At 32.8% G+C, this 20,533-nt stretch overlaps 1 protein-coding gene across 1 annotated transcript; it reads left to right on the forward strand.

Annotated features, from left to right (window-relative positions):
- The first annotated feature begins 46 nt into the window (after positions 1 to 46).
- LOC127715680 (ER membrane protein complex subunit 6-like) lies at positions 47 to 20,137 on the forward strand. Its single transcript, XM_052221853.1, has 5 exons — positions 47 to 167; positions 7,510 to 7,673; positions 7,990 to 8,082; positions 12,645 to 12,664; positions 19,683 to 20,137. Exons 1-5 carry the CDS (start codon positions 116 to 118, stop codon positions 19,711 to 19,713), a joined length of 360 nt encoding a protein of 119 aa, XP_052077813.1. The 5' UTR covers positions 47 to 115; the 3' UTR covers positions 19,714 to 20,137.
- Positions 20,138 to 20,533: the final 396 nt, after the last annotated feature.

Genomic DNA, 20,533 nt, shown 5'->3' on the forward strand with positions numbered 1-20,533 from the left:
TATTTATTATAAAATATAAAATCAACACGATAACTGGTTTACAGTCTGGTTCCTTGGTTGTGATTCTGTCCTCCATGGCTTGAAACTGCTCATTTGGTATCAGGCAATCAGGCTGATGATGGCTTCAGGTGTGGTGGTGAAGACGAAACGAAAAGGAAAATTTGCTGGTAATTAAGAACATGATTTAAATGAACAAGTTACCTTTTTGAGTATTAGACACATCATTCATCTATCGAGAGTAAATAGAGTCAATTAACCAATCAAAGTCACCACTAGCAGTACATGTACATTTGTCATTTCTTTCTTACTGTATGTTCACACAACTCTAAGATGACACACTGTATTAATTATCCTTGATTTCTTTCATTATGATTATTTTATTTTTTATACACAAATCAGGATATGAAGAAAAGTTTATATACTTATAGTTTTTGCTTTTATCAATAGTGTTTATTCAAATACTTGCAACTTGTAGTGACTTTTATTTAGTTTTTATTCAGACTGGGGGGGTTATCAGTCTGTGTCAAATATTTATTATAAGCAAATGTTACCTTGTAACATATGTGAAAGAGGACGAAGTCTACTGTTTGTTGAGGAAATTCATGTTTTATTTCTATCATGTTTGCATTTTGGTGAAGGTAATAATTTTTCAAATTGTTTTCAAAAACTTGTCTGAATGAGTTAAAAAGTGCACATCAACTGTAAATTATATTTATAAATAATTATTTCCTAAATGTAAGATAATTATCAAAGCATATTTTTGTTTTGTTATAGAAGAGGATTATTTTATTTGTACATGAAAGAAAAGGGGAGATAAGTAATTTGATTGATGAGCATCTTTTTGTTTAATAATAAAAATAAGAAGAGGTGGTATGATTGTCAATGAGACAACTCTCCACCAGAGACCAAAATGACATAGAAGTTGACAACTATAGCTAACCAAATGGCCTTCAACAATGAGCAAAACCCATACCGCTGAGTCAGCTATAAGAATAGCAATTAACCACATCGTTAATGACTTTATTGACTAACTTTCACTTTTAACTTAACTAGATTCTTATTTACTTTCACTTTCTATAAAAGGCATTCTTTAGTATCGTCAGATCATACGTTTTCATACGTCATATACATTGTAAATTCGTACTGTTAATGCTTTTTCAATGGAAATTGTGAAGTCACAATGCATTCTTAATAGCACGAAAACCCATAATACATGTACGAGGATATTGATAGGTCAGAAAGAAATTGAGAGACAAAAGATATTGACTGCAGAGATATACATTGTATGAAGGAAAAATATTGTTAGGTTCTATGAATTAATGAAAAGTAAATGATAAATTCATTCTTGTTGGCCTATCTTAACTCTCTAAATTTTAATGTCTATATTTTAAAAGTGATAATTCTGTACATGTACATATGTTTAATATTGTTCATGCATTATGTTTGTTTATATTGTTTGTGTGTACTACTGCATAACCATGCATCATGAGCATACCTCTCAACTGACGCGGATCCTGTGGGTGTGACCTGAGATTTTCACAATTCTGAGGGGTCACTCGGAACACCCGCCGGATGACCAAATAACCCGGGAAATTCGGAAAATAACCTGTTTTCACCCGGATTCCTTAGCCTTCAGACTGATTTGATATAAAGTGATTTCAATGAAATACCGGCAAATTTTGTAATTCTTCCTGGACAAGAAGTTCAATTAGCTGTGTTAACTCAGCTCAATTGACCCATTTCAGTGCATGGCTTCACTTGACAGCTTTGGTGTCAAACACACTGTTAATTAACACCAATTACCTTAGCTTTAGGTTGTAAATAACTTGTGTATTTCAAAGTTGTTTTAAAAACAATTTGAGTTACTTCCCCTTTTTTGTCAATTCACAATATACTCCTTAAACTTTTTTGTAAAAAAATTAAACCTAAAATGAATTGAATGTACAAACATATCAGAATAATACTTTTACTTATTATTCTACCTTAGAACAATTAAGAAATAAAAAATTTTGAAAATTACTTTTTTCATCTATACCTCTTTTAATTGTTTAACTTTATTTTATTATACTCTAATATCAACATATAATATATTCTACAATTTAAAAGCTGCACAAATATATGTAAAGAAAACACAAATTGGCACATTGTATGTCATGGAATGAATATTAACAGGAATAAAGGCAATGTAACACAAATCTATCAATGGCCTCCAGGTGCAGTGAAATAATAATATGTACAATTTTAAATTACTTAACCATGTGGACATGTTTTGGAAACTTTGATATAAATTATAAGAAAAATGTCCCCTAAATACTGAAATTCAGCTCGAAAAAGTTTTTACGTGCTATGACCTGAGATTTCATTCTTCTATGCAGGTCATCACCTGCATTTTCATTGTCATAGGTTGACAGGTATGCATGAGAGGCATTAAGTGAAATAAAAAGTTAGTTTAAAAAAATATCTAATATTTCATGTTAGCAATGACATAATTTTACCATCAATACAATATATCAATAGAGATATAAAAATAAGGAGATGTGGAATGATTGCCAGTGAGACAACTATCAGAATTCAAATAAAATGGATGTACATGTAAGCAATTATAGGCAACCATTAGGCCTTCAGCAATGAGAAAAACCAAAACCCTATAGTCAGCTATAAAAGGATCCGACTTAAAATATAAAACAATTCAATTGAGAAAACTAACAGCCTAGTTTATAACAAAACAATTTACGATAAACAAATATATTGATAAACTTTAACAGTGAATTTTCAAACCAAGAGCACCTAAGGTTATAGGCAAAAACCTCATTGGGAAATGAGACTAGGGAAATGCTTGATCTAATCATGAAACTTCTGTTGATTGTTTCTCCTTAATAATATAGATAAGGGACTGAAAAGTTCATGTCTCAGGCATTCAAAATAAAAAAATGTCATTTATGCTAACGAGAATATGCGACTTTCTTAAGCATGTTGGCTTGCAGTCAAGAGTAAACAACTTTAATATACATATATATGGTGAATAATTGTCTTATTGGCAATCATCCTACATCTTCTCATTTTTATACGACCGCAAAAAAATTTTGCGGTCGTATATTGGTATGACGTTGTCGTCGTTGGTGTCGGCGTCCGAAGACCCATTGGTTTTCGCACTCTAACTTAAGTTTAAGTGAATGGATCTCTATGAAATTTTACCATAAGGTTCAATACCACAAAAGGAAGGTTGGGATTGATTTTGGGGGTTATGGTACCAACAGTTAAGGAATTAGGGGCCAAAAATAAGCATTTTTATACGTCCGTTTACGGGACGTATTATGGTATACCTCTGTCCGTCTGTCCGTCCGTCCGTCTGTCCGTCTGTCCGTCCGTCGTCAACATGTCGGACATTAACTCAAAAATGCTTTAACCAATTTGCATAAAACTTTGGTGAATTGTTTATATCTATTGACGTGAGCTCCCTTTCGTTTTTTATACGACCGCAAAAATTAAAAATTTTTTGGTCGTATATTGGTATGACGTTGGCGTCGTCGTCTTTGTCGTCCGGCGTCGTCTGAAGACACATTGGTTTTCGCACTCTAACTTTAGTTTAAGTGAATGGATCTCCATGAAATTTTACCATAAGGTTCAATACCACGAAAGGAAGGTTGGGATTGATTTTGGGGGTTATGGTACCAACAGTTAAGGAATTAGGGGCCAAAAAGGGGCCAAAAATAAGCATTTTTGTAACTTCCAGACAATAACTTGTGTGTAAGTGTATGGATCTCTCTGACATTGAAACACAAGGTTCCATATCACAAAGGGAAGGCTGTAATTGATTTTGGGGGTACCCGGTAATTGCCTCAAAATTTTAGGAATAAGGGGCCAAAAAAGGGGCAAAAAACAAGCATTTTTCTAGTTTCATGACAATAACTTGTGTGTAAGTGTTTGGATATTTCTGAAATTATTCTACAAGGTTCCATATCACAAAGGGAAAGCTGGAATTGAGTTTGGGGGTAATTGCCCGAAACGTTTAGGAATTGGGGGCCAAAAAGGGGCCAAAAATAAGCATTTTTCTAGTTTCCAGACAATAACTTGTGTTCAAGTGTATGGATCTCTCTGAAATTGTACTGCAAGGTACCATACCACAAAGGGAAGGCTTGGATTGAGTTTAGGGGTGATGAATCATAAGGGGGTTCAAAAAATTTGGGGGGGGATTTTTTTTTTTTTTTTTTTTTCTTTTTTTCCTTTATTTTTTCTTTTAAAATTTTCCATTTTAAGTTGGTTATTTCTGATTTATATTTAAAAGCAAATAATAATGATATGGTAGGAGATACACACCAAACAGGATGTGTAAATTATTATATAATAAGTACATGTTTTGTATTGTGCAATAGCAAGAAATTTTCAATTGCACAGTATTGCACAATAGCAAGAAATCTTCAATTGCACAGTATTGCGCAATAGCAAGAAATCTTCAATTGCACAGTATTGCGCAATAGCAAGAAATATCCAATGGCACATTATTACGCAATAGCAAGAAATTGTCAATTGTACAGTATTGCGCAATAGCAAGAAATATTCAATTGCACAGTATTGTGCAAAAGAAGATACTTCGTATAAATTGCTTATTTCTTGATCAATTTCAATGGGGTTTTATTCTTGAATTCTTGGGGTTCTTTAATATGCTGAATCTAACCGTGTATTAAGTTTTTGGATTTTGGGCCCCGTTTTTAAATTGGTCCACATTGAGGTCCAAAGGGTCCAAAATTTAACTTTGTTTGATTTCATCAAAAATTGAATTATTGGGGTTCTTTGATATGCCAAATCTAACCGTGTATTTAGATTCTTAATTTTTGGTTCCGTTTTCAAATTGGTCTACATTAAGGTCCAAAGGGTCCAAAATTAAACTTAGTTTGATTTTAACAAAAATTGAATTTTTAGGGTTCTTTGATATGCTGAATCTAAACATGTATTTAGATTTTTGATTATGGGCCCAGTTTTCAAGTTGGTCCAAATCGGGGTCCCAAATTAAACTTTGTTTGATTTCAACAAAAATTGAATATATTGAGTTCTTTGATATGCTGAATCTAACCATGTATTTAGATTTTTGATTTATGGGCCCCGTTATCAACTTTTTCCACATTGAGGTCAAAAGGGTCCAAAATAAAACTTTGTTTGATTTCATCAAAAATTGAATCTTGGGGTTCTTTGATATGCTGAATCTAACCATGTATTTAGATTTTGGATATTGGACCATAATAGGTGAATGTCCAATTTAAAATTTTTAAGTTCTTAGACCACATTCATTCTGTGTCAGAAACCTATGCTGTGTCAAATATTTAATCACAATCCAAATTCAGAGCTGTATCAAGCTTGAATGTTGTGTCCATACTTGCCCCAACTGTTCAGGGTTCGACCTCTGTGGTCGTATCAAGCTGCGCCCTGCGGAGCATTTTATTATAAATTTTAGATTTTATGTTTCAGAGTTATGGGGTTTTATTCATTAAAAAAAGGGGGATTTTCCAATTTTCGGACAATAACTCAAGAATACTTTCACCAACTTGCAAGAAATTGTGGTGAATTGTTTATATCTATTGACATGAGCTCCCTTTCGATTTTTATAAATTTTAGATTTTATGTTTCCGAGTTACAGGGTTTTATTAAAAAAAAGGGGGATTTTCCAGTTTTCAGACAAATACTCAAAAATGCTTTCAGCAGTTCTTATGAAACTTTGGTGAATTGTTTATATCTATTGATGTAAGCTCCCTTTAGAATTTTATAAATTTTACATTTTACATTTCTGAGTTATGGGGTTTTATTCATTAAAAAAGGGGGATTTTCCAGTTTTCTGACAATAACTCAAAAATGCTGTCAGCAATTCTCATGAAACTTCGGTGAATTGTTTATATTTATTGATGTAAGCTCCTATTGATTTTCATAATTTTCTAATATGACATTGAGAATTAATTGAACTTTATTTGTTTATAAAATTGAGAATGGAAATGGGGAATGTGTCAAAGAGACAACAACCCGACCACAGAACAGACAACAGCAGAAGGCCACCAACAGGTCTTCAATGCAGCGAGAAATTCCCGCACCCGGAGGCGTCCTTCAGCTGGCCCCTAAACAAATATATATACTAGTCTGACAACAGATTTACTAAGTATTGCGCAACAGCACAGTGTATTGCACAACAGCAAGAAATCTTTAATTGAATATAAATTCAATTCATATAACCAATTTCAAGTTCTTTGACTACATTTATTCAGAAACCTGTAATATGTCAAATATTTAATTACAATCCAAATTCAGACCTGTATCAAGTTTGAATATTGTGTCCATTTTTGCCCCAACTGTTCAGGGTTGGACCTCTGCGGGCGTATCCAGCTGCGCTCAGCGAAGCAGTTTTTTGTAACTTCCAGACATAACTTGTGTGTTAGTGTATGGATCTCTCTGACATTGTACCACAAGGTTCCATATCACAAAGGGAACGCTGGGATTGATTTTGGGGGTAATTGCCTCAGAATTTAAGGAATTAGGGGCCAAAAAAGGGGCAAAAAACAAGCATTTTTCTAGTTTCATGACAATAACTTGTGTGTAAGTGTATGGATCTTTCTGAAATTATACTACAAGGTTCCATATATCAAAGGGAAAGCTGGAATTGAGTTTGGGGGTAATTGCCCAAAACGTTTAGGAAAAATGGCCAAAAATAAGCATTTTTCTAGTTTCCAGACAATAACTTGTGTTCAAGTGTATGGATCTCTCTGAAATTGTACTGCAAGGTACCATACCACAAAGGGAAGGATGGGATTGATTTTGGGGGTAATTGCCTCAAAATTTTAGGAATTAGGGGCCAAAAAGGGGCAAAAAACAAGCATTTTTCTAGTTTCAGGACACTTACTTGTGTGTACGTGTATGGATCTTTATGAAATTGTACTGCAAGGTTCCATATCACAAAGGGAAAGCTGGGGTTGAGTTTGGGGGTAATTGCCCTAAACGTTTAGGAATTTGGGGCCAAAATAGGGCCAAAAAACAAGCATTTTTCTAGTTTCCAGACAATAACTTGTGTTCACGTGTATAGATCTCTCTGAAATTGTACTGCAAGGTACCATACCACAAAAGGAAAGCTGGGATTGAGTTTGGGGGTGATGAATCATAAGGGGGTTCACAAAATTGGGGAGGGGGATTTTTTTTTCATTTTTTTTTTCTTTAAAATTTTCCATTTTAAATTGGTTATTTCTGATTTATATATAAAAGCAAATAATAATGATATGGTTTGAATAGGTAAATTAAAATTTTTTATGTTCTTAGACCACATTCTTTCTGTGTCAGAAACCTATGCTGTGTCAAATATTTAATCACAATCCAAATTCAGTGCTGTATCAAGCTTGAATGTTGTGTCCATACTTTCCCCAACTGTTCAGGGTTCGACCTCTGCGGTCGTATCAAGCTGCGCCCAGTGGAGAATTTTATTATATTATACAAACTGTCTTATCTAAGCTTTCCAGTTATGTTTTTTTTTCGTTGCAGATAATGCTGTTAGGTACAATGAAATGAGTCTTCGTCAAAATGGAGCCATCTTGGATTATTGTAGGACGTCAATGTCATCATTATCAGGTGCTGCGGCTGGAATTCTTGGATTGACAGGACTACAAGGCTTTGCATTTTATTTTGTTACAGCATTGTTATTGTCGGTAAATAATATTAAATTTACTTTAATTTCATGCACATTGCTCATTAACTTCCTGTTTACCATATACTGATTGTAAAAATGATTAGGAATAATATTTACTGAAAGAAAGGAGGAAATCCCATTTCAATTTTTGAACATCTCAATATTCCATGTGTTTTCTAAGGCAAGCTTTATAACTGATTAGTATTGCTTAGTAAATATACATATGAATAAAGGAATGATTCACATAATTCACGAGAACAGGACATAAGATTGTGTATACATTAAAAATAACTTGTTAAACATTCAAATACATTGTATTTTTGTTCCTTTTCCAGGTGATGTTAATGTTCAAGGCTGGTGGATCATGGAATAAATATTTTGTAACAAGAAGAGACCTTTTTATAAGCGGACTATTTGGAGGAATATTTGTATCCTTTTATTCAATGAAATAAATTCTTTGCATTATTGAAAAAATAACTTGAATACTGGTAAAAAAAATTTACCCTTTGTAAATTCTTATTCTATAACTATATGTAACACCTGCAAAAGGGTAGGATTTATCAATCTTCTGTTTATATCTCCTGCAACAAAGTTGCTGAGGTTGTTATTTTTTATTATCCATCAATTTTTTTAGCAAGTTTGATATTCTTTTATCCAATCCAAAACAAATTTGATTATTTAAATTTATTTTTTTCCCAATCTTAGCGGATTTAGAGAAGAAGGAAAACTATTGAAATGTAAACTTTTTTAAAGATAAGGAACTTACAATTACTACACATAATTATTAATGATAAACTTCAGATGAATTTGGTTATCTGGAAAGGGGAAAACAGCATCTTTCAATATGGTACTTGATATTCATCATTTACAAATTGAAACTGAGTACTATGGACACAGGACAAATCTTGTTAGAAACCAGTTTTTATACGACCTCAAAAAAATTTTGTGGTCGTATATTGGTATGACGTTGGTGTCGTCGACGTCGTTGTCGTCCGGCGTCGTCGTCCGAAGACACATTGGTTTTCGCACTCTAACTTTAGTTTAATTAAATGGATCTTTTTGAAATTTGACCATAAGGTTAAATACCACAAAAGGAAGGTTGGGATTGATTTTGGGGGTTATGGTACCAACAGTTAAGGAATTAGGGGCCAAAAAGGGGCCAAAAATAAGCATTTTCTAGTTTCCAGACAATAACTGTGGAACGGTGTATGGATCTCTCTGAAATTATACTACAAGTTTCCATACCACAAAGGGATGGTTAGGATTTGCTTTGGGGGGTTATGGCTCAAACCGTTTAGGAATTAGGGGCAAAAAAGGGGGAAAAACAAGGTTGTCCTGGTTAATGGACAAATACTTTAGTACAAACCATAATTTAAAGCAGTGTAAGGGAGATAAATCAAATACATCATTGAAATTATCTCCCTTACACTGCTTTTAAATTATGTATAAAGTAATGGTTAATGAACAATAAAGATAATTTAAAACAGTGTAAGGGAGGTAATCCAAATACAACGTTTTGGTTACTTCCCTTACACTGCTTTTAAATTATGTTTAAAGAAATGCATATTTATAAAGGAAGACCAGTAAAAATATCTGCAAATGTTGCATCTTTTTTTTTTACAAAAAAATCCATATGAAAGATTTGACACTATATTTTTAATTCTATTATAAAATAGATTAAGATGGGTAATTATGGTTGCCAACTCCATTGGAAATTTGAATTGAGATTATGACCATATCATGAGGGAAAGAATTTTTTTGGGGAAAAAAGGAGGGGGGGGGTAAAAAGAAATTGTGGGGTCAATTTTTCTCATTTCAGATTTCAGAAATTAAAAATATTATTCTTCAAATATTATTTTTTTTCAAATTTCAAATATTGAAAAATTTCAAGAAGAAATCTTTAATTGCACAGTATGGCGCATTAGATTTGTAAAATCTTTGATCACATTTATTTATTTGTTATGCCGAATCCAACAGTGTATTTAGATATTAAATTTTGGGTCCAGTTTTCAAATTGGTCTACATTAAGGTCCAAAGGGTCCAAAATTAAACTTTGTTTGATTTTAGCAAAAATTGAATATATGAGGTTCTTTGATATGCTGAATCTAAACATGTATTTAGATTTTTGATTTTTGGCCCAGTTTTCAAGTTGGTCCAAATTGGGGTCCAAAATTAAACTTTGTTTGATTTCAACAAAAATTGAATATATGGGGTTCCTTGATATGCTGAATCTAACCATGTATTTAGATTTTTTATTTGTGGACCCCGTTATCAAATTGGTTCATATTGAGGTCAAAAGGGTCCAAAATTAAACTTTGTTTGATTTCATCTAAAATTGAATTATTGGGGTTCTTTGATATTCCAAATCTAACTGTGTATTTAGATTTTTAATTTTGGGTCCTGTTTTTTAAATTGGTCTACATTAAGGTCCAAAGGGTCCAAAATTAAACTTAGTTTGATTTTAACAAAAATTGAATTCTTGGGGTTCTTTGATATGCTGAATCTAAACATGTGTTTAGATTTTTGATTATGGGCCCAGTTTTCAAGTTGGTCTAAGATAGGGTCCAGTATTTAAACTTTTTGTTTGATTTCAACAAAAATTGAATATATGGGGTTCTTTGATATGCTGAATCTAAACATGTATTTAGATTTTTGATTATGGGCCCAGTTTTCAAGTTGGTCCAAATTGGGGTCCAAAATTAAACTTTGTTTGATTTCAACAAAAATTGAATATATGAGGTTCTTTGATATGCTGAATCTAACCATGTATTTAGATTTTTTATTTGTAGGCCCCGCTATCAAATTGGTTCATATTGAGGTCAAAAGGGTCCAAAATTAAACTTTGTTTGATTTCATCAAAAATTGAATTATTGGGGTTCTTTGATATGCCAAATCCAACCGTGTTTTTAGATTTTTAATTTGGGTCCCGTTTTTTAAATTGGTCTTCATTGAGGTCCAAAGGGTCCAAAATTAAACTTAGTTTGATTTTAGCAAAAATTGAATTCTTGGGGTTATTTAATATGCTGAATCTAAACATGTGTTTAGATTTTTGATTATGGGCCCAGTTTTCAAGTTTGTCCAAGTTGGGGTCCAAAATTAAACTTTGTTTGATTTTAACAAAAATTGAATATATGGGGTTCTTTGATATGCTGAATCTAACCATGTATTTTGATTTTGGACATTGGACCATAATAGGTAAGTTAAAAAAATTCAAGTTCTTAGACCACATTCTTTCTGTGTCAGAAACCTATGCTGTGTCAAATATTTAAAAACAATCCAAATTCAGAGCTGTATTAAGCTTGAATGTTGTGTCCATACTTGCCCCAACTGTTCAGGGTTCGACCTCTGCGGTCGTATCAAGCTGCGCCCCAGCGAAGCATTTTATTTTATCTATTAAGATACAAAATTTCATTTGCTTCTTTAGATACAATGTAAATGGAAAATGGTAATTTTAATCATTTGCCTGGACCAGAAGAAATTCTGAATCCTTATTAGATCAACATTTGCATATTAAAAGATATATTTTATACCAAGTAATAAGTAAATGAGAGAAGACCCTTTTTATACGACCGCAAAAATTAAAAAATTTTTTGTCGTATATTGGTATCACGTTGTCTTCGTCAGCGTCGTCCGAAGACAGATGGTTTCCGGATAATAACTTTAATATAAGCAAATAGAAATCAATAAAATTTAAACACAAGGTTTATAACCACTAAAGGAAGGTTGGGATTGATTATGGGGGTTATGGTCCCAACTGTTTAGGAATAAGGGGCCCAAATAAGTATTTTTGTAGTTTCCAGACAATAACTTGTGTTAAAGTGTATGAATCTCTCTGAAATTATACCACAAACTTCCATACAACAAAGGGATAGTTTGGGGGGTTATGGCTCAAACCATTTAGTAGTTAGGGGCAAAAAAAGGGGAAAAACAAGGGTTTTTCTGGTTAAAGGACAAATGAGACAATTTAAAAGCAGTGTAAGGGAGTTAATCCAATTCAAATGAAAGAACACTGTTTGATTACCTCCCTTACACTGCTTGTAAATTATGTATTAAGAAATGATGATTGTCTTGAGGTGATTAGCTGTCAATTTATTTTTAGCAGTTACTATTAATTAATATTAATTTTAGCCATGACTATGTATGTCATTTTATATTTTAAAACTTTTATGATGTATTTAAATGGGTAATTTTGGTTGCAAACTGCATTAGAAATTTGATTTGAGATACTGACCATATCTCGAGGGAAAGAATTTTTTTGGGGAATAAGGGAAAGGGGGGAGGTGAAAAAAATTGGGAGCGGTGACAATTTTTCTCATTTCAGATTGCAGAAATTAAAAGAAAATTTCTTCAAATATTTTTTTTTGGGGGGGTTAATATTCAACAGCATAGTGTATTGCACAAAAGCAAAAAAAAACGGGGTAAAATAAATTTTTTTTGGTAGGGGGGGGGGGGGGGTCAATTCGCAACAGCATAGTGTATTGCACAAAAGCAATAAATTGAATATAAATTCAAATCATATAACCAATTTGAAGTTCTTTGACTACAGTTATTCTGTGTCAAAAATTTAGTTACAATCCAAATTCAGACCTGTATCAAGCGTGAATATTGTGTCCATTTTGGCCCAACTTTTCAGGGTTGGACATCTGCGGTCGTATCCAGCTGCGCTCAGCGAAGCAATTTATTTTCTCATTACACAATATCAAAATTTATATGGCTTCTGGCTTGTATCTAAAAGTTAATTTTTTGGTCACGAGTTTTATTAACCTTCACTGTCTGTCGAGTATGTTACATCATTTCTTAAATTGATGTATTGAAAAATGAACATGAAATAATTTTTGGGAAATTGAATTCTCATTTATGTTTTGAACTTGATCAATCATGTAATAATACTAAAAAGCTGTCAACATTTAAAGTTTAGTAAAATTATATTATTTACACTCATTGCATGTATTTGATTGATATAAGTTGTTTTCCTTAACTTCTTTTTCAGACATATATTTTATTTTGGACGTATCCTTTTGGTGTACCAAAATTATTAACAGGTGTTCTCATAACCAGGTCCGTTGTACCAACTTAAGCTATCACCAATTCATGGGTGCCTGTTACCATTGTATAATTTGTCCTTTGGCAATAACCATTACACCTCATGGGTAACATTGTAGTTTTAAAGTGAAAATTGGCCATTATTGTTGTCCCCTGCTTCAACAGGGAGCAGGGACATAGAAATACTGGTCATTGGTACGACTGATCTTGTATGGGCTCTTATTCCTAAATCTTTCCAAATCTTTAGGAAATTTGTATCAAAGGTTTATACCAGCAATATCTAGAACAAGTATTAAAAATCAGTGCAGATAGACTATTTTAACAGGAGATATTATAGCCCTTAATAATTTAAATTTAATGGAATGTTATATTGCTAGACCTGCTACCCCTGCAATTCTTGTTGGATTTTTATGCCGCTGCCGTAGGGGATGGGAGCATTAAGTGTTACCTTGACCGTCCATCCCTCCCATTTTGTTTGTTTGAAGCTTGAGTGGGGGCATTCGTGTCCTCGGACACATTCTTCATTAATTTTTTATCAGGAATAAAAGATGATACCTGGTATATATCAATGACAGAGCAACATAAGGACACATTATCTAAAAAAAAACCATTTAGATGCAACATATTAAAGGTACTGGTATATATCAGCAATGGACAAGTTCAAACTTAGTGCCAATCAACTTTTTCATGAGAGTTGTGCTCTTGGAAAAGTAAGTTTTATGGAAATTTGCCTTTGTAAGCACTCTTAAGCCTATGTGTGCATTAAATTTACATATTTTGAGTGGCTTATAGAATGATGGGTGATAGGTTTGAGGATGGGGAAAAGTGGGTACCTAATATTTGTTATCAACCCCTACAGTTTTCAACCCAAACCCTTAAAACTTCACATAAAGATTGTGCATACAATGTATGTTGAAGTTGAGCACCTGCTATAATGGAATTGTTTGAGGAATTTTTTTCTCATTTTTTCCAGACTTCGGAGTATGGTCTTCTCTCAGCAAAATTTATGAAGGGGGTACATGTTTTGTGTTTTCAACTCTTGCTTCAGTTTTAAACCCAAATCCCTGAAACTTCACAGGAAGATAGCACATATGTAGAAGTTGTGAACCTACTAATATGGAATTGTTTGTGATTTTTTTTCTCATTTTTCCAGACTTGAGATCTCAGTCTTTTTTCAGCCAAATTTATGAAAGAAAGAACAAGTTTTCTACTTCTACAGTTTTCAACCAAGATCCCTGAGACTTCACAGAAATATTCTACATTGATTAGTCACAAATATTGTAACCAGGCCAATTTTGACTTTGACCCATTTTTATACGCCCGTTTACGGGACGTTTTATGGTATACTGTTGTCCGTCCGTCTGTCCGTCCGTCGTCAACATGTCGGACATTAACTCAAAAACGCTCCAACTAATTTGCATAAAACTTTAGTGAATTGTTTATATCTATTGACATGAGCTCCCTTTCGTTTTTTATAAATTTTAGATTTTACTTTTCCAAGTTATGGGGTTTTATTCATTAAAAAAAGGGGGGTTTTCCAGTTTTCAGACAATAACTCAAGAATGCTTTCACCAACTTGCAAGAAATTGTGGTAAATTGTTTATATCTATTGACATGAGCTCCCTTTCTATTTTTATATATTTTAGATTTTATGTTTCCTAGTAACAGGGTTTTATTCATAAAAAAAGGGGGATTTTCCAGTTTTCGGACAAAAAAATCAAAAATGCTTTCAGCAGTTCTTATGAAACTTTGGTGAATTGTTTATATCTATTGATGTAAGCTCCGTTTAGAATTTTATAAATTTCACATTTTACATTTCTGAGTTATGGGGTTTTATTCATTAAAAAAGGGGGATTTTCCAGTTTTCGGACAATAACTCAAAAATGCTGTCAGCAATTCTCATGAAACAATTGGTGAATTGTTTATATCTATTGATGTAAGCTCCCTTTACATTTTCATAAATTTCTAATATGATATTGAGAATTAATTGAACTTTAATTGTTTATAGTCTGACAACAGATTTACTAAGTATTGCGCAACAGCACAGTGTATTGCACAACAACAAGAAATCTTTAATTGAATATAAATTCAATTCATATAACCAATTTCAAGTTCTTTGACTACATTTATTCAGAAACCTATAATATGTCAAATATTTAATACAATCCAAATTCAGACCTGTATCAAGCTTGAATATTGTGGCGTCAACAATGTATTAGTTTGTGATTAGGTCTAGTTCATGGTGCACCACTAGTGGTAGGTCAATGAGATTTGGTATGCAGTTGTATTAGCATTGGCACATCTCATTACCATGGATATTATTTGGCCCCGCCCCCTCAGTCAAGGTCTATTGACTTTGAAACTTTTCATAGTTTACATGTATTAGTTTGTGATTAGGTCAATTCATGGGGAACCACTAGTGGAAGGTCAATGATATTTGGTATGCAGTTGTATAAGCATTTGCATATCTCATTTCCATGGAGATTATTTGGCTCTGCCCCTTAGTCATGGTCTATAGACTTTGAAAATTTTGCTAAGTGAACATATATTAGTTTTTGATTAGGTCAGTTCAAGGGAAACCATTAGTAGTAGGTCAATGTTAATTGGTGTTCAGTTGTATAAGCATTAGCACATCTCATTTCCATGGAGAATATTTGGCCCTGCCCCCTCAGTCATGGTCCCATTACTTTGAAAATTTTGCTTAGTTTACATGTATTAGTTTGTGATTAGATCAGTTTAAGATGAACTGCTAATGTTAAGTCAATGATATTTGGTATGCAAATGTATTGGCATTTGCAAGTATCGTTTCCATGGAGATTATATAGCCCCACCCCTGATCATGGTTCATTGACTTTGAAACTTTTACATAGTTTACAAGTTATTGTTTGTGTTTAGGTTTGTTTAAAGGGAATGACTTATAATAAGTCAATGGTATTTGGTATGCAGTTGTATAAGTTAGTATTGGCACATCTCATTCCATGGAGATTGTTTAGCCATGTACCTTCAGTCATGGTTCATCGACTTTGAATATTTGCATAACTTACATGTTAAAGTATTGCTATTTTAATTTCAACATTTGCATTATCAAAATTACAAAAAGGCGAGACATATCTCTGTGATAACAGTTTATTTTAAAAGAGGTAGATAATTTGATTTAATGACCTTTCACCTCTCAAAGACATATTTGTCTATTTCTTTCAATTGCCAAGGGACAAATCTTGAATCTTCTCAAGTTTTGCTTTTGATAATATTTTTAACTGTCCTGGCCCATCAACCAGTCTAGAAGTTGTTAATTAAAAAATCCAATTTAAGCTGTCCTGGCCCATCAACCAATCTAGAAGTTGATTCTAAAAAATCAAATTTAAGCGGGGAAATTTACAAAAAATTCAAATGAAAAATCCTGTAAAGATTAAAACATCTTAACTCAGGGGAAGCAGTTCATTGGAGACCCTTATAAGACTTACATGTTACAACCCTACCCACTATCATAGGTCAAACTTTAGCATTTTGCCTAAGGTTTCAAAATTATTTTAGATAAACAGAAATTGAATTATTATTGATAACAGTAAAAATTATCAACAATACAAAATTTTCAAAATAGCCAATATAAGGGGACGACCATTTGATATTCTGGGGGGGGAGGAGGATTTTGAAAATAAAATAAATAACTCAGCCTTGATAATCACAAAAATAAATGGTTTGTTCTGTGGTAGTTCGAAAATAAATAACCTGACTTACAATGTATTGAAAATGAATAACTCGGCAGGTCTTTAAGCCATTTTATAAATGCTATTCGAAAGTATGAGGTGGCACCAGATTCTTCATAAAATTCATCTTTTTTTCAAAAAAAAATTCGGCAAACACTTCCCAAATCTTTTAATAATAAAGGTATAAATATTATTTAAATATACTTGAAATGTCTGAAAATGGGTTTCATTTAACTTGAGGTATATTGGCTCAGGAACACTTACCTCACTTTTATTACAGGGCTGTAACTACATTGAGGCAAATGCCTTTATGTAGGAAATTTTAAAACCAAAAGCTTGTCTTCATATCAAATTTTTTTCACAGCAAGTGTTTGCAAGAAGCAAGTTCTGTTCTCCCTTGGACGTAGCACCTGTTTTTTCGGGATCAATGTTTCCTTAAATTTGTCTTTTGTTCATTGATTGCCCTTCTGTATTCTCTTAGTGTTGCATTCCTTTTGTGATTTAGTAATTTTGTTTTCAACTTGATAATGAGTTTTATTTTATTTAAGACTTTTTAGCTAATTTTACAACTTAACTACTTTAAATTGTATCCCAGTTAAGAGCTACATCAAGTTGTAATTGAAATGTGTTATTAAAAATGACTTGACATAGTTATATCACTGATAATCAGCCCCCTCTTAACTTAATTTGAATAAAACTCCATATAATTTACATGTATAAAAGATTTAAATTCTGCATGCCGAAACAACAACATAAAAAACAAAAAAACAAAAAAACCAGCAGCCACATACTTAACGTTGTGAATTACATTTTTACTTTATTCTTCATATTGGTCTTTTGATGTTGTCCATAAAAACTTAAGTCTTACGCTGAATCTATACATTTTGCTTTGAGACCAAAATATTGTCAAAAAATTATTAAAACAGAACTTGCGTTTTCAGAATAAGAAAGGGTCTGGGAACGCCCAGAAAGCATGATTTTGCATCATTTGTTCTATAGTTTCTTTGGGCCTTCAGCGGCTTTAAAACCCTTCAAAATTTGTTTGCCTCGCTCTGCTCGGTGAAAATATATTTGGCAAAACTTTTAAAAGAGGCTAGTCACAGCCCAACTCTAATACCGTGTATGTATGCAATACATGTATATGCAGTTGGGAATTCAGAACATTCATTTCCACAGAGGATGATGATTAATTCTGATTAAATGGTACATTAATGACTTGACTGTACATGTATTATTTATAATAAAAAATGAATTTAAAAATTGTATGTTTTCAAATATTATTAATATAGTTATGAAAATAAATAATCAGTCCCTTGTTTTAATGAAAATGAAAAATCATGCTTCAACAGTGCAGAAAATAAATAATCTGTCCTCTTAGTTTACAAAAATAAATAACCGATCCAAACAAATCCTAATGGGAATTATTTCTAAAACATGTGATACAAGTGGAAAATATCAATAAATTTGCTCATCACTTGGCTCCGTTGTCCGTCGTCGTTAACTTTTTACATTTTGAACTTCTTCTAGAGAACCACTGTATGGAATGAAACCAAACATGGTATGAATGTTCCTTATAAAGTGATGACCAAGTGTTGTTACTTTGTAGCCGATCCATCATCCAAGATGGCCGCCAGCGGGGGACTTAGTTTAACATAGGACCCAATGGGAAATACATACAAATGTCTTCTTTTAGAGAACCACTAAATGGAATGCAACCAAACATGGCATGAATGTTCCTTATGAGGTGCTGACCAAGTGTTGTTACTTTGAAGCTGATCCATCATCCAAGATGGCCGCCAGCGGGGGACTTAGTTTAACATAGGACCCTATGGGAAATACATGCAAATGTCTTCTTTTAGAGAACCACTGAATGGAATGAAACCAAACATGACATGAATGTTCCTTATGAAGTGATGACCAAGTGTTGTTACTTTAAAGCCGATCCATCATCCAAGATGGCCACCAGATGGGGACAATGTTTAACAAAGGACCCTATGGACAATACATACAAATGTCTTCTTTTAGAGAACCACATACTGAATGGATTGAAACCAAACATGGCATAAATGTTCCTTATGAGGTGCTGACTAAGTGTTGTTACTTTGAAGCTCATCCTTCATCCACGATGGCCGCCAGTGGGGGGACTTCCTTTAACATAAGACCCTATGGGAAATACAGAAGCAGATTTGGATTAGAATATGCATTGCATATGAATTTTAAAGACATGATTAAACAGTGAAGACCTTTAACCACTCTACTGTACTTGATTGAATTGATTTCAAAAAGCATTTTTTCTTGAAAAGTTGGTTTTTCTTATGTTGAAATATATTATACGCACATAAAAAGAGCTGTGATGGTGTAAGTTAACTAGTACTATAAGTAAACTCACAAAAGGATCCCATATAATCAGAAACACATTTACTTATCTCTCCTTTAATTAACATGTTGGTCAGGGATTTTATTCCATTATGCACATCCTCAGGTAGTGTTCTACAGTTGTGTAAAGTTTCATCAACATCTTTCCAGCCATTGAGGAGGAGTTGTGCTTACTAGAGACTATTACCACATATTGCAAGTAAGTTGGAATATCTTCTTTAAATGTGGGACCAGGATTATATTCCTGTATGGATATCCTTGGGTAGTGCTGTACAAATGTGTGAAGATGAAATCATTATTTGTCCTGCTGTTTAGGTAGAGTTATACAGATAAGGCACAAGGAAAGATGGTCCAACTGGTTTATTCCAGTATACCCCCAAGAGGAAAGTTTTTTGGGCTGAGACTACTATATACAGTTTGGATATAATGAGATTGCAACTCAATGTCAGAATAGTCTTTCTTTATTTATTTGTTCTTCTATCCAACCTTTGTGAGTTGAAGTTGATGTCCTTAGTTTTTTTTTACAATTAGCTTTGGTATACAGTCTGGTTGAAATGTCTAAAAAATGTGCATTTGCCTGTTGCAAGTCAGGAACTTGTCAGTGGTTGTCCTATGCTTTATCCTGTATTTTCATTTGTTAATGATAGTTTTTGTTTAATTTATCAGTTTTAGACGGGGGGGATTCACATATCTTGCCATACTTTATTAACATTTGTATGTTTATTGAAGACTATGATTGATTACTTAATGTCTTTGGTTATTTGTATTGTTTGGTTAATGTCTTTGGTTATTTGTATTGTTTGGTTGCTGCCTTATTGATTACAAACTCACATCTCCTTTTATTCATAGCATACGCATTCGTGGAATTAAAATTAAAAAAAAAATCCTTAACATTGGTAAAGATTTTTATATGGAATGGTGCATGTGTATTAACAAACATGGGAGAAAGATTCAAGTATAGTCAGAAACATCATTGACAGAACCAGTTTCAAATTGAATCCTAGAAGAGACAAATTGGAAGGGAAACATCAAAGACTACCAGCATTCCTTAAAGTACATGTTTATTGTGAATGATGAGATTCTAAGACCTTCTTCATTTGATATTTATATATTTTTAGCACCTGTGTATTTTTACAAAAGCTGATACTGTTGTTTTCCTGAATTTAAACATTTCTTCAGGACTATGAATACACTTATTTAATTCATTGTATAATTTTTATAATGAAAAATGTTTTCATAGTTCAAGCTTTCTACCCAGGACCATAAAAATAATGTTTCCATATGATCAAATTGTTTTTTGGTCTAAAATGTTGTTGTAACTATGTTGTTATATATTTCAAATAAATTTAGTATGAAATGCTGCAGTTTCTGTAATTGAAAGAAAAATCAAACTTTGGAAATTCAGAGGGAATATTTTACTATTAAATCTTATAGTAATGCAATGTTTTTATTAATGACAAGAATGGTACAGGCTGAACATCACAATAGGTTTGTGTGCATATATAAGTGGTTTAACCCCACCACATTGTGTGCTAGAACCAAGTAAGGCAATCTGGACCATATGTTGTTTATTGTTGTCCTTGTTTGTATTTCTGTTTATTTTTTCTCATAGATGTCAGTGGTTTATGTGGTCTGATGTACTGTATGGTAATATTCCTGTTTTGTCAGTGGTTTATGTGGTCTGATGTACTGTATGGTAATATTCCTGTTATGTCAGTGGTTTATGTGGTCTGATGTACTGTATGGTATTATT

Source organism: Mytilus californianus, unplaced genomic scaffold, assembly GCF_021869535.1.
Source record: "Mytilus californianus isolate M0D057914Y unplaced genomic scaffold, xbMytCali1.0.p SCAF_9, whole genome shotgun sequence".
Taxonomy (NCBI): Eukaryota; Metazoa; Mollusca; class Bivalvia; order Mytilida; family Mytilidae; genus Mytilus; species Mytilus californianus.